At 35.9% G+C, this 15,357-nt stretch overlaps 1 protein-coding gene across 3 annotated transcripts in view; it reads left to right on the plus strand.

Annotated features, from left to right (window-relative positions):
• tbxas1 (thromboxane A synthase 1 (platelet)) overlaps positions 1 to 15,357 on the plus strand; it is a 140,720-nt gene that overhangs the window by 89,759 nt on the left and 35,604 nt on the right. For all 3 annotated transcript variants that reach the window (XM_088924350.1, XM_088924351.1, XM_088924353.1), the window contains 4 exons: positions 8,368 to 8,456; positions 10,150 to 10,298; positions 11,050 to 11,180; positions 12,122 to 12,436. In XM_088924350.1, the coding sequence (XP_088780476.1) occupies positions 8,368 to 8,456; positions 10,150 to 10,298; positions 11,050 to 11,180; positions 12,122 to 12,436 (684 nt within the window). The remainder of the gene's footprint in view (positions 1 to 8,367; positions 8,457 to 10,149; positions 10,299 to 11,049; positions 11,181 to 12,121; positions 12,437 to 15,357) is intronic.

The following is a 15,357-nucleotide window of genomic DNA, read 5'->3' on the forward strand; positions in this document are numbered from 1 at the left end:
AAATAATAAATGTATATAGAGTGCAAGCTCAATATAAATCAGAGAACAACTACATTACAAGCTGATAAAAATCTGACCAATAGTGAACACCTTTTATTAGAACAGCATTAACAATTATGTACTGAAAAAAAAATCTGTAATCAGTTTCAGCACACTAAATTGTAAGTAAAACTAAGAATGATCTAATTTTGAAATAATTTTTTATGAGTTCATAATGACTAACAGATATGAATTGTCTGGATGAATGTGAATGTGAATGTGTTATCTGAAAGGTGGATATTCCCCTTGTAATTTATTGCTTCTACTGGTATACATTCTTGCAATGTACTTACTTCCTTTCTGAAATAGTCATACTGTTTTTTTAAGTAGATCATTCTTAATTCTTAGCCAGCAGCCATATCACTCTGCAACCCACTGAAACTAAGCAGGTGTGAGCCTGGTCAGTACCTGGATGGGAGAACTCCTGGGAAAAACTAAGGTTGGTGCTGGAAGAGGTGTTAGTGGGGCCAGCGGGGGGTGCTCACCCTGCGTTCCATGTGGGTCCTAATGCCCCAGTATAGTGACGTGGACACTATACTGTAAACAGGCGCCGTCCTTCGGATGAGATGTAAAACCGAGGTCCTGACTCTCTGTAATCATTAAAAATCCCAGGGCGTTTCTCGAAAAGAGTAGGGGTGTATTTGGCATCCTGGCCAAATTTCCCATTGGCCCTAACCAATCATGGCCTCCTAATAATTCCCATCTATGAATTGGCTTCATTATTCTCTCCTCCCCTCTGATAGCCGATGTGTGGTGAGCATTCTGGCGCACTATGGCTGCTGTCGCATCATCCAGGTGGAGTGTCCAGAAAAGCTCTATATAAATGTAAGCAATTATTATTATTAATACTGTTCTATTGAAAGGTTTTCACCTTTCACCGTCAGATTTTAATCATCATTAATGTTTACAGCCAATGTTTTGTGTGTTCAGCTGCCATTTGAATCATCACCATTAAACTCCGATTCATTCTCTGTATCAGTGACTTCGTGTTAGGCATTTCTCTTTCCAGTCTTCACAGTTGTGATTTTTTCTTCATTCACCTGCTGTGCAACCAGAGGTCTCAGGAGGGAATGTTTTCTTCTTTTTTCTTCCAAACGCATATTGTTTTTCCTGAAATTTCATATCTGAGGAATAAATTGTCTTGATTCTCCACTTTTAACTCTTTTTGATAATCTTTAACTGTATCGCTTTTTAATTTTACTGCTGCACTGCTTTCTTACTAATGAATGGTCAGCTCTGCATAGAAGCAGTAACAGATATTCTTATCCTTAGAACCTCCCTTTTAAAGAGTGTGCTGTTCTTTTTATCTATTTGTATGACTTAGATGAAGATCTGATCACATTTTAGGTCAAATCTATGCAGAAATTCATAAACTTTCTAGCACCACTGTATACTTGACAAAACAAGGGACACCAACAACATATTGTACTTACATGTATCAGAATACACTTTATCTATTTTGCAGTAGATATAGACATATCCATAATTGTGTTTAAATACACTAAATAAATTGTGTAATTTATTCAATTTAAAAGAATTGTGGTTAGGATTGATGGCATATAGAGATTAAGTAAAGTTAACGTTAATATTGGAGTCTTGTGGAGTAACTGATTTGCTATAGGATTAATCAGATTTAGATTATGTGACTCTATTCTAACAAAGTTTTTACCCTTTTTTAAAACTGGGTGGATTGAAGCCATCAGTGTGAAATATAGTACCTTGCTTACTTGAATAGTTAAGCAGTAGTCTCCACAGTGGGAATTCTGACCCACAACCTTCCATTTTGAAATCCAAAACCTTATCCACTATTCTGCCCTCTGCCACTAAACATGTAGCATAATTATTATCGCACATACAGTACAGAGCACATAAATCAGCCAGAACTCTAGGTATTCACATTCTTATAAATAACCTTTATGTGATAGTATAGTATTTGTAAATGAAAGGAGGCTCAAAAATAATCATTAATTAAACGACATACTTGAAATGTTATAAACACATTTACAGATTCATGGGAAAGTGGCTGTAAAATCAGAGAATCACCAGATAAAAAATTTTAAAGAATGTGAAATGTTTTGTCCTGAGAATGGTATCTCAGCACAAAACTGACTGAGCTGCATGTCTCTAATGCAAAGATAACAAACTGTTTTAACAAGGCTCCTCCTGAAGAGTAATGACTGTTTACATTGCTGAGTTTCAGACTGGAGGCTATTGCAGTGACAGGCTGGTGTGAAAATCCACAGGAAGATCTAAGGGCTCTCCCTTAGAAGGGCTTTGGCAAACAGTTGCTAAGCAGCAACAGCACATGATCCTCACTACGAAACACTGCCTCCACCAAAGCATGTCAGGAGGCCTTGATTAATTAAAAATGACAGATTTCCTGTTGGTGTTCTGAGAAATTGCTGACTGGTAAAAGCACAGATTCTTACAAAACATGCTTGTTTCAAAATGCAGCCAGATGACTGGCGCTTGGGCCCAATGCTTCTAGAACGTGTTTTGTAGAGGCACAAGCAAACAGTTTTCATCAGATTGTGCTGAAGCAGTGTTTCCCAGTGCCTTCTGGGTTTTAGTTTTGATTAATTAAGCTTACTGAAGCTTTACTTGCACTTTTTGTGTTTTAGGATCACTTTTAGCTCTTGAGTACTGAGAGGAGATCAGAAACTGTTCCTTGTTACATTCCTATTATTTAGGTTAATTGTTTCACGGAACTGAAACAATTTTTATTCCTTTGTTTTACCAGGTACGTCAGTTATAAACAAATAACATTTTACTGTATCTGTACTATTTCTGTGCATATTTCTTTCCTGTCTTGCTGCCCTCAAAGATATACAGTAATCCATCTGTTTTCCCTGTAATTTATTTTCTGAAATAATTTTTGTCTTTACATAGCATACAGTAGTTACATAGCATGGTGAATAAATCATAAAGTTGTGTGGAGATTTCCTTTAACTGAAAATTTAAATAAAAAACCATTGTTAAATTGTTAAACTGAGTGTCTTGTAAAATTGGGCCATTGCACAAATGTGACTGTACATGTATAACAGGAATGATGTTAAAATTTAAATCATACGAGCGAATCTTCCCAAGTAAAGCGGCGCATCCAAACTATAGGAGTGAAAGCAGTAGACTCTGCCTTTGGCTAATACCTGTTACTTTTGTTTTAATTGAGAAATGGACTTGCAATGGTCAATACCATTGAGGTAAACATAAAGTGACAGCTGAGACCCCTAACTCTACCTATAGAACATTTACTGTCCCATGCCACTGCTTCACTTTTGATAACCCTACTCCAATCCCCATTTTCAAAATGTTATATCTTGCTGCTGATGTACTATTTTTCCTTTAAACTTTGTGTATCATTCACACTGGCATATGTTTTCTAAATGGAGAGGGTAATTAGATTTATTCTGAGATTATTCACGCCTTGTGAAAAAAAGTACAATCAGTTGGCCAGAAATTCCTGTGGCAGTACAAACTTCGCTCTGCTGGGGAACTGGGTTCAATTCCTGGGGTGCTATCTGTGTGGAGTTTGTGTGTTCTGTTCATCCTCTCATGGATTTCCTCCAGGTGCTCTGGTTTCCTCCCACAGTCCAAGACATACAGTACTGGTAGGTTAATTGACCTCTAGGAAAGGTGGCTGTGGTGTGAATGTGTGTTCATACAGTATCTGTATGTGGTCTGTGATGGACTGATGTACCATACAGGTTGTATCCTGCCTTGTACCCATTTCTTACCAGGTTGGGCTCTCACTCCCCAGACACCCTGTTTTAGATAAAGCCGTTAAAAATGGCTGGATGGTTAGAAAATGGATAGATTTTAGATAAATCATTTTAGATGTATAGATATATTATAATTGTAAAATGAGAGTCAAATAATAAGAATAATCCTCTTTGGATGTAACAAACTATTTGAATAACAGTTTTTTTGTTTTTTTTTCTGTTGAGGTTAAGGAAAAGTAAATACAGTATATATATCACCAGCAGCCATATCACTCTGCAACTCACAACTGGCAACCCACTGAAGCTAAGCAGGTGTGAGTCTGGTCAGTTCCTGGATGGAAGACCTCCTGGGAAAAACTAAGGTTGCTGCTAGAAGAGGTGTTAGTGGCGCCAGCAGGGGGCGCTCACCCTGCAGTCCATGTGGGTCCTAATGCCCCAAAATAGTGACGCAGACACTATACGGTTAACAGGCGCTGTCCTTCAGATGAAACGTAAAACCAGGGTCCTGACTCTCTGTGGTCATTAAAAATCCAAGGGCATTTCTCAAAAAGAGTAGGGGTGTAACCCTGGCGTCCTGGCCAAATTTCTCATTGGCCCTTACCAATTATGGCCTCCTAATAATCCCCATCTATAAATTGGCTTCATTACTCTGCTCTCCTCCCCACTGATAGCTGATGTGTGGTGAGTGTTCTGGCGCAATATGGCTGCCGTCGCATCATCCAGGTGGATGCTGTACATTGGTGATGGTGGAGGGGAGTCCCCATTACCTGTAAAGCGCTTTGAGTGGAGTGTCCAGAAAAGCACTATATAAGTGTAAACAATTATTAATTATTATTATATTATATATAAAAAGGAAATAAGCTACAAATGTCAGGGGTCAGTTTAACAAATATAAACAAATACTGCTTACAATACATCATACAAGAACAATGCTGGACCACATAAATAGCAATTCCATAGTGCCTATCAAGAATATCTAATTAAAATATATGCACTGTGTGAGATTTGTCAGAAATTGGGTGTCAGCTAATAATTTCCAACAGTCAACAGACAACAATTTGAAAACTATATTTTCATTATTGTGGGACAAAGTGATATGAGTACAGTACAAGATTATAAATGATATCAATGTGTTTTTAAATGGGGTTCAGCTCCACAGCAAGTGCACCAAGGTGATTATTTCAGGATGGTAATATTCTGGTCTTTAATTTAAAATATAGTATGGGCTTACAACAACTGTTTTAGGACTTTTGGAATATATTTTGTTGTTTTATGATTTGCAACTTGGTCTCGAGATCCTACTGCAAATTGTCTAATAAATGTATAAAAAATGTTTTAATTCCTGTACCAAAGCTATGCTCTACATTTTTAGGAGTACAAATGCAGATTTTAATATATGTCACAGTCTTTTACGTGCAAGGATGAGTTCGGAGCAGGTGTGTAAATGAAAAATACAGAATAACAAAGCATTTGAATGTGTCACTAATTTTTCTTTTCTTAGGGAATGTTCACCTGTATTATGTTTTGAACCATTTACAGACCACATTCTGCTTCTATATTTTTTTCTGCTTGAATTCATATGGTCGTTTTTTGCTTACAGCAGAGCAGTGAAACGGCACAGATGTATTCTTCTGACAACATGAATTAATCCAGTCTTAACATTTGACATAAAACTACAGATTTGGAATTTGACTTGATTTCCATGGGCATTTTCCTTTTTTGCTTGCTGTTGTGGTTCTTTTTAAATGCATATACTGTATGTCTTGTGATGTCTGGAGAAAGGTGTGGGGGTAGATGGCTGTTATTTAGAGTCTTTCCACCTCTACCAGGAACTATAGTGACACAGGCAGCCCTGACACAGCAACAGAAAGGACCACAAGTACCACTACATGGTCACTATATCTGGTTTGTGACATGTGGTCCTCTTGCCTTACCCTTCTTCCTCTCTGTTACACTGGCAGCCCAAGTGTTTCCTGTCTGTAGTCTCTATTCATTCTATTGTCACAAGTGATGAATAACTTTTCAACTCCTTACCAGGCACCAGCAGTGTGTATTGATTTTCATTTGCCCTAATTTTGCTGTAGAGAGAGGACATTGATGCTGTCATCTTTTATCAGCTAACTACCATTTCTTTATAAAACCAGATTTTGGGTTTATTTTTTATGGCTAAGGAAGAAATATAATAATAATAAAAAACTGTGGCCATTCACATATGAAATATTAAAGACATAAATTTAAAGATTCTAAACTAATATTGCATATGGATTTGAGCACTTGAAAAATATTTTTTTCTGTAAGTTACAAGGGTTTAACCTTTAATGACTTTGTGTATATTTAAAAGTTTTGAAAATACTGTCATTTCAGGTTTCCACACCTCAAAATGTGGTCTAGATCAAGAATGTATTCAAATAAATTCTTAATCAAGTTTCTTGGAAAAATATTTTATTGATCTTCAACACTCATGCTATACTGTATGTAACATGCTGGCAACTTAGAGGCTTGTATGGCTGTTATAAAACATACATTGTTTCTTAGTTAAAATGTAATCTGCAGGGGTGTATGGTTATGTTGATTAATTTATCATAGGTTGATATATCAGTTTGGAGAAATAACTACTTGTAAAGAGTAAAAAAGGTTTGCTATACTGTATGTGTTTGTGGTTACGATCTAATTCTCAGGTTCTTGTCCTGTGACACGGGGCGCAAAATATATAACATAGCATCTGTAAAATCATATGGTAGCACAGTACAGTATATCCTCTGTAATTGTTGTATGGTGCTTTGTTACCCATACAATTAAATACAAATGCATGTTATTCTAAATTCTTACACTTCTCTTACTGATAATAGATTGGTTACTGTATTTTTGTTGTTTACTCTTATTGCTTTAGATTAAAGGCCAGAGCTGTTATATTCAAAATAAATAAGCAAATTTAAGACAGCAAGCCTTTTAATAATGATTTTTTTCTTTTGTTTGTGTTGTCATCATATCTCAGGAATGATCTGTCCTGCACTCTAAACCCAGGCTCTGTTCTGCTTATTTGTATGAACTGTAGCAAACAAAGCAGCAAGAGACTTCTGTAAAGAATTGGCGTTATTCATATTTATGGCATTGTAATCTCAGTGGTATAATGCGTCCACTCTTACATTTTATTATTCCATTCAATGCTGTGTTGATTCCTTTTGTGCATTTTCAGTAGAAGTCCAGGAAAGCCAGAGGGGCTTGCAGTGTTCTTATGTAGCTGGAGTTTCTGGTGTTTTATCAAACCAAAACCGCTGTGGTAGATTTCCCTTGGGTTTCTGCAGGAGAGAACAATTACACACTACACTGGGGGTCCTGAGCAAAGGAACGAGAAAGACGAACTCACCACCAGGGTGATAAATAAAGAGACAGGCACCACAGTGGGATATAATTCTTCAAATTGAGATTTGTTTCAGACCCCTCCCTTCAGATTATGGTGCTTTAACTGTATATGCTGTATGACATGTATTACACTACTGTGAATATGAATTAAATATTAACAGGAGAAAATTAGATTAATAATATAAAAAATAGAATTTATTATAACTATGGGATTTATTTATAGCCCTAAGCACTAAGCATCCCATCACAATATTTTGTGTTGTTTATTGTGCCCTACACATCATCACAGTTCATTTGTTAGGGACTTTATGAAGGGTTTTGTGCTTCATATCTTGCCATTTTTTCCGTGGTGGAGAGAAACAATATTCGTTGTTCTTGCTAGACATCTGCTTTATGACTGCAAGATAAGGAAAGCAAGAGATGTCTGTTTAGAGGTGCATTGCTTCTGCTGTAGTTGAAAGTGTGAGGATGGTAAGAGGTACAATATGAATCCTAATGTAAATTGTGGTACGCAAATAGCCTGTGTCTTTAGATTGTTCTTTACAATGAACCAAGGCTGAAACTGAGTGAATGAGTAAAAGTAAGTGCTATCTCAGATATTTGTGCATAAGTACAGATAGACATCTGAATTTTTAAAATGACAACCCTGAAAACTATCAGATTTTTTCTTAGAAACAATCTTCATCATGATCTATGAGATGCACACACCTATAATCTATGAGAATCTATGTTTGTGTTTGCTCCATATTGTGCTTAGTGTTGTGCGTCTCATGTGTCAGGGCTTCTTGGTTTAAAATGTTTGAATTATATACAGTACATAGCTTTATTTCCTGTAAATGTGTATTTACTGTTCATTTAATTTACTTTTTGCAGAATGCTTTCGTAATAGTTTATGTGATTTCAAATGTACAGTACCTACTGTAGGTATTTTAATGAATCAAACATCCCACAGGCTGCATGTAAACAATAGGTGTGTGGTACCTCATGTACGGCATTTTAATGTGTGTGAGCTGTACATTAAATTAGCTGCTTTTATGACACTAGACAGACTTCTGATTTCTTTAATAAGACATATTATGAATCATACAGTAATTGTGATTTTCCTGGTAAATACATCTTTTCCGGAGTAAATTTTAATGGGAATTTATTTGCTTGTCAAGTTTTTTTCTGTTTTTTTTTTCTCTGTCTCTGGCTGAAGGAAGAGTATGTACAGTAGGTTAAAAGGGCTTTTATTATGTCTTTTCAGATGGTTCCCCTAATTAACATAGCAGCTGATACTCTAGTGGAGAACCTGAAGAGTTTTGCTGACTCTGGACGGGGCTTTGATGTTCACCGGTAGGTTTCGCAGAAATGTGTTCTCCATGCTGTGAAAATCAAGATATTATATTTACTTCAAAAATGTTTGTCGCAGTCTGGTTTGCTAAATTAATAGTAACTAAAAGTTGCGAGTCATGTAAGAAAGATTTTTTAACAATGTTCAGCAGTTCTGAGTTAATATACTCCAGTGTAAATATGGAATTGTGGTTTGATTATATTTGTTTCCTTAGACAGAGAATTCCACAAGGGGAAAGATGAACCCAGTGTATGTACATGTAGGCCTGAGCCACAATGCTGAGAATAGTATTTCTTATTAGGAAAAAAGGCAGATTGCACTTCATAGTAGAAGTTTAAGAATAATTAAGAATAAAGTTGTTTCAAGTTGTTTTATTTACAGTATATATTGTTTTATTTAATTTAGTTTAAAATTTTAATAACATTTTAGTTTGAACTCTAATCTTCAATACTAGTGCTTGATTTATCAGGCTGGTCTTTGTTTTGACTTCCATTTCATGCCATGTTCTCAAGTTGAAAACTAATATATTTCAAATACATTGATGTTGATATGCCATAATACAGGATTTTGTACTTCTAAACCTGCATGATTCATATTGTATTTGTGAACATTTTTGTGCATACAGTATGTCTTAAACACGATATGCTACTAGAATCAGCAATTTACTGAATGCTATCACTAGTATTTTCTGTTGTTATAACAATTTGGACTGATTATTAATAATACAACTTAGTTTGGGTGAAAATAATGCACGTTTGTCAGTAGTGATCGCTAATCCATTATGTTTATCAAAGAGAGCAAATTGCCTCATTGCATGATGTTCTCATTATTAATATCATTCATTCCTTTCTACACATTCATAAAGCTAAAAGGGAGTTATCTGTTATCTTAAATGTCAGTAGGAGATCATCATGGAATTATTGTTGCAAAAAGAAAGAAAAAACATGGTGTAAAAAGAATTAAAAAGGAAAATGTATAAGACCATTTGTACAATGGTGTACTGTATATATAAAAAAGAACCTAATAAAAACATTTTAAGGTTGTGTTAAACATGTATTTTCAGTTTACTTATAATGTTAAATAAACTTTTGGGCTAATGTTTGTTTAACCTTTATCAATATAGTGATAGAAGACTTAAGTTAAGAACCACCTTAAATGTGAGTTTACATTAAACATTCTGTGTTTATTGAGTATATTTTTAAGTTGTGTTTTCATTTCATAACTCTTCATTAATATTATGCCAGGTCATTAATATTATGCCAGGTATCACTGTTTTTTTTACTTTTCATTTAAAAATTTGCACATTCACAGTATATAAGTATATATAAGAAATACAGTATATGCATAAAGTAATGGTGATGATTTTTCTTGGATTGGTATTTTTTATTAGAAGATTTCTTTAAGATTTACACTGAATCCGCATGAAGTCCAATGTATTTTTAAAAATATAGATTTGCTATTTCTAATACTGAGATAGGGTTTCAACTTGTCATTTACGTACATATTTTTTCCAGTGTGTTTTTCAATTTATTTTAAATTATAATAAATTATGACTATGGTACTGTACATGAAACTGATACTTTTCAACAGATTAGTGAAGTGAAATTTTGAAACAAGTAAAAATTTTTGAATAATGTAGTGACATTTAAAGACATTTAAAGTTTCTTTTTGTCCTCTTGTTAATGCCCCATGCAGGTGCCTGGGCTCCTTCACTATGGATGTCATTGCCAGTGTGGGATTTGGTACTCAGGTGGACTCTCAGAGGAACCCAGATAACCCCTTTGTGAAACATGCCAAGCAGTTCTTCTCTTTCACATTTTTCAGGCCCATAGTGATGCTGTTGAGTAAGTACAGTACTTCCTTGTTGCTGTTCCAGATGTAATGTTTCCTTTAGACCATTACTGTATGAGATAGGAAAGTAGCACAGAGATACAGATATACAGTAGTCTTGGTGTAAGAATTAACCCTGAAGATAGTAATTCTTCATTTAAGCCAGCCTCAATCTGCTACAGTACATACTGTAACAATACAATACTTTAATTCTAGCGTTTCCAAGCTCTTAATTTGGGGAGTCCTGAAGCTCCTGATGTCAATACTCAAGTGTTGAGGTTTCTAAAATGGCTTTTCAGTTATTTTACTACTACTGTATTTTGTTATTCATATTACCATAGAAAACTTGAAAATACAGAAATATGGACTGTTACTAACTTCCCCTAACAACTTGGGAAATGATTATAGATTCTAAGCCAAGTATCTAACCCATATGTATTTATGTTAGTGTGTTTAGTGTAACTAGCATACTGTTTTTGTGAACTTTAATTTTTACTACAGGAAAGCTCTCTTGTAGTGTCTTATAGTGTCAAAAGTGATAAATTCATACTCAAGTTGTGTGCACTAGTTCACCAACAGGGTGAAATTGTGTTTTGTCCAGGAACAGATGGATTTGCATATAAATTCCTAATTATATTTCCGGAATTTTCTAATTTAGTGAATTTTAATATTATAGCAACACTTATTTATGAGAGATACAGCATGTGAGGGATACCTGCTCTTGAACAAAATAAAACAAAAATATCTCTTTACCTCTTTCTTTAGTTGCTTTTCCATTCCTTATTTCTCCTCTTATCCGGATTGTACCCAACAAAAGGAGGGATGAACTCAACAACTTCTTTGTCTGCAGTATCAAAAACATGATAAAGCACTGTGAGGAACAGCCAGCCAATGAGGTACAGTAAACCTGAGAATAATATGGAGTCAACAGTCCAAAAGTAATTTTATAAGAAATATTTTAATAAAATCTGAAACACCAAAAATCTAGAAGACATGAAATCTGAAACTCCTCATATAGAGTTTGAATTAGGAAAAAGACAAATGTAAAATGCCGCAGTTTTGATGTATTACAGTGTATACAGTATTTACAGATAAATGAATGTACTGTATATATGGCAAGCAAAGGGGACAAGCCAGAGCACACCCTGGGTGGGGATGCCAGTCCATTGCAGAGTAGACAGACACAAACATGGACACACAGACACTCACACCAGGGCCAGTTTTCCCAGGAACCAATTAACCTACCAGTATGTAAGAAACGGGAGCACTTGGGTCCCAGTGCTGCAAGGCTGCAGTTCTAACCACTGCGACACTGTGCTTTCCATCTGTAAACTACTTAATGATAATCTCAAACTAAGTGTTATATTATTGGCCTAGGTTCAGGCCCTTGAATGGACTTTTAGTCCTTATAAACTGTGAATTTTCAAAGCCAGAAATAATTTTGCTGTCTGTGTTTTAACTTTTCAGGCTTCACTGAAATTCGCAATAATTATAGACCTATCTCAAACTGAAGCGTTGTTATGCTACAAGCAAAGAAAAGCTAATATTGAACAGTGCATTGAACAAGAATTCCACTTGAAGACAGGGGCCAGTAAGGCAGCACGTCAGGTTGCTAGCCAGCATTACCATATACTCTTCTTACTTAAGTACAGTGTTACAGGGTACTCTGATAGCTCATCATTAAGAAGCAATACATAGTAGCCTATAACTTGTACATATTGAGTGTACTGAACTCTGATAGAGTCAGATCTCAGGAGCTAAGCTGGATAGTAGGAGCATTTCAAAATCAGGTTTTGCTTGATGTGGATATTTGAGGCTTCAATTTGCATCCCTTCAGAGACGACGAGACTTCCTCCAGCTCATGCTTGACGTGAGAAGCACCAAGGAGTGTGTCAGTCTGGAAGATTTTGATGTTGTGAACCAAACTGATGTAGATGCACCAACAGGAACCAAGCAATATGAGGAACCTTCAAAAAAAGCTCAGAAAAGGATTCTGACAGAAGATGAAATCCTTGGGCAAGCATTTATTTTTCTCTTAGCCGGCTATGAAACCACCAGCAGTACACTGGCCTTTGCCTGTTACCAGATGGCCCTCAACATGGAGTGTCAGAAGAAGGTCTTCAGTGAGGTGGATGAGTTTTACACCAGACATGTAAGTGCATATATAGATCACACGTACTTATCTTTTTAATAAACCCGATAGAGACTTAAGGGTTAAACTTTGAACTGTGCTCATGTGCTGCATGTTATCAGAAGACCGAGATGTTGTGATCAACAAGCAACAAATAAGAGGAGAGTTATTTTGCTCATGTTTGAATAAAACTCAGGTTACTGGAAATGAGAGTGGTTGTGCTAATCACCAAGCCACAATACAGTCATAGTGTAAGATGTGCCTATTAGGGTGGATGTTCACCTCAGACCTAAGTGTACTCAGATAGTGATATTAACATATAAAACCCCTGCTGGTGTTGTGTCTGAATGTATCTGGATTTTCTTTCACACATCACTGGCTTTATCAGAGATATGCAACTTGTGTGGTATGTTAATAAAAATTGGATTCAATTATTTACAGAAAGTGTACTGTAGATGCATCTCTGGCTGCTTGTAGTTTGTCTAAAGTGTAAAACACTCAACACGTACCCACATACAGTATTATAGGCATTATGTTGTGCCATGGGTGCTCTTGCTGCTGTGTGGGGGAGGTGGGTGTTGAACTTGTCAGCGTGGGTAAGACCTAATTTAATGTGCACACCTCACTGAAAAGTGCATCTCCACCTACCTCCAGTCTAAGATGAACTGCTAAATCTGGTAGCTCATCCAGCTTCAGACATGTGTCCAAGACGGAAAGCATGAAGAACCATCCATCTGAAAAGCTGAACCATTATTCCAGGAGCTCCAATATCTATGGAAGTCACTCCTACATACTTGTTGACCCTTAGCTCTTAATCGCTGTCCACTGCATTAAATAGGGACATAAAGGACATTGTAACATGTCTCAGTGTGTCTGAGTGCTCCACCTCCAAAAACTGAACTCCATAATTCACTTGGGAGCTGTTAAGTGAACCTAACCCTGCACATGGTGCAAAACACACACTCATCACTTGCTTTGCTGAGCCAGCTGCGAAATTCTGAGACTTTAATCCGTTTGTCTGTAAAAATGCACAACTATTGCATTTGTTTCATGGGTTCTGCATCCATGTTATTCACTAGTGGCTACTGTAGCTCATATTTACCAGCATATGGTATAACACATGACATTTGACTGATATATCTAAATCATGTTGACAGCTGTGAAGTGACAATAAAAACAGGATCCCCCTTATATCATAGTGTTTATTGTGGACCGTGGTGTAACAGACGTGGTGTAATTCCATGGAGGTCAGTTTGTTTTTAAACACTGCAGGTATGTCTTAAACTGTGTTTGTACTGTATTTCATTACATACGAACATTGAGTGATGCTTCAGAGGGATTATCAAAGAAAAATTATTAGGAAGTCTCCATCACTCATGGTTTTCGATCTTGGTTAGAATGGACAGTATCATTTCTCTACGTACAACAGACAGTCTTGGCTATGATTGCATGATATACTGTATACATTGTATTTTACATTAGCCTTATTTTTTTAAATGAAGCAATGTACATGCTTTACTAGAAAATTTAAACATTTGCCAATTTTGTTATTTCTGACTGGATATTTGACATCTGGTCACTACCTCCGACCAGACACTGCACAAACCCCTGAAAATCTAAACAGTCTTGTCTGAAACCAGATGTCAGACAAACATAAGTAAATCTCTTTTGGTGTCTGGAGTCCCGTCTGGAAAGTACTTAACATTGATGATCATGGCATACTCATAAATACTGAACATTATGATTTATTCAGGGGACTGTGAGCTGGTTTGAAGGAAGTTTTTTTAGAAAGACAACATGCAGGCAGTAGTTATGGATGCTGAAGATTGATAGCATAGCAGGAAAAGCTGTGTCAAAACTATTTTGTAACAGTTGAATTTTCATGAACTTCCTTTCAGATTAGAGTGATTTTCAAAATGTTGAGGAACTGAATAATGGTGATTTGTTTCTAGACCTGTTCTAAAAACCAAATTTTCATTTGGGTCACATACTCTGTACTTTATGTCAGTTAAGTTTATGGTTTGCCTGTCATTTTATCTGCTAAAGGTACTTCTAGGAATCACGTAACAGCACAACAGGCACCATTTCTCATTATTTTCACTCATTATTGAGCAGTTCTGTATTGTCTACTCTGGACATGGTACAGGTAGCTTTCTATGTGGGGGATACTGTCCTGACAAATAATTCAAAAACATGTCAATTAATTCTGCATAAGAATGCAGATAAATTGGAGAAGCATTCCAAGACCCACACCCGAACACACTTAATAAAATAACTATCTATCCATTTTCTAACCTCACCGCTTTATCCAATACAGCATCCTTTACTGTGTAACCTTTGTGCTCTGTCTTTATAAATTGCTCATAAGTGTTTAACTTTAAGAACTTGCAAATTAAGAACAAATGCAGATTCAGTAGTTTGAATGTATCTTGCCATTAATAAATTCCAGTCTACTGTCTTAATGCATTGAATGAGATTTACAAAAAAGTGAACATCAATGTGATGGACAGGCGCATCTTGAGAGACAAATGGTCACCACGTCAGTCCAGGACCAGTGTGTCCATGTAATATTTTTTAAGTTGCAGTAGCTAGAACTATGAAAAAAAAGTAAGACTAAACTGAAAGATAGTATAATTCATTCTGAGTGAAAATTATATGCATACACAGGGCATATTCAGAGTTCACCACCCTGAGTGAAACCTGACAAAGCTGGTGAAGTACATAATAAAGTACATTCTTTCTTTTGGAAATGAAAATCAGATAAGAACATTACATTTATAGATTTGAATTTATAATCAGGAATCATTATCCACTTTTTGAGTTTTTTCTTTGAAATCAATAAGCACCTCATTATGTTACAAATTTCGACTTATGCTTCTACTCTAAATTCAGACGATGAAACTAAGATTTTTATGCTGAGCCTGACTAAATTGTGGAATTCC

Source organism: Atractosteus spatula, chromosome 8 (assembly GCF_055471065.1).
Source record: "Atractosteus spatula isolate fAtrSpa1 chromosome 8, fAtrSpa1.hap1, whole genome shotgun sequence".
NCBI classification, from domain to species: Eukaryota; Metazoa; Chordata; class Actinopteri; order Semionotiformes; family Lepisosteidae; genus Atractosteus; species Atractosteus spatula.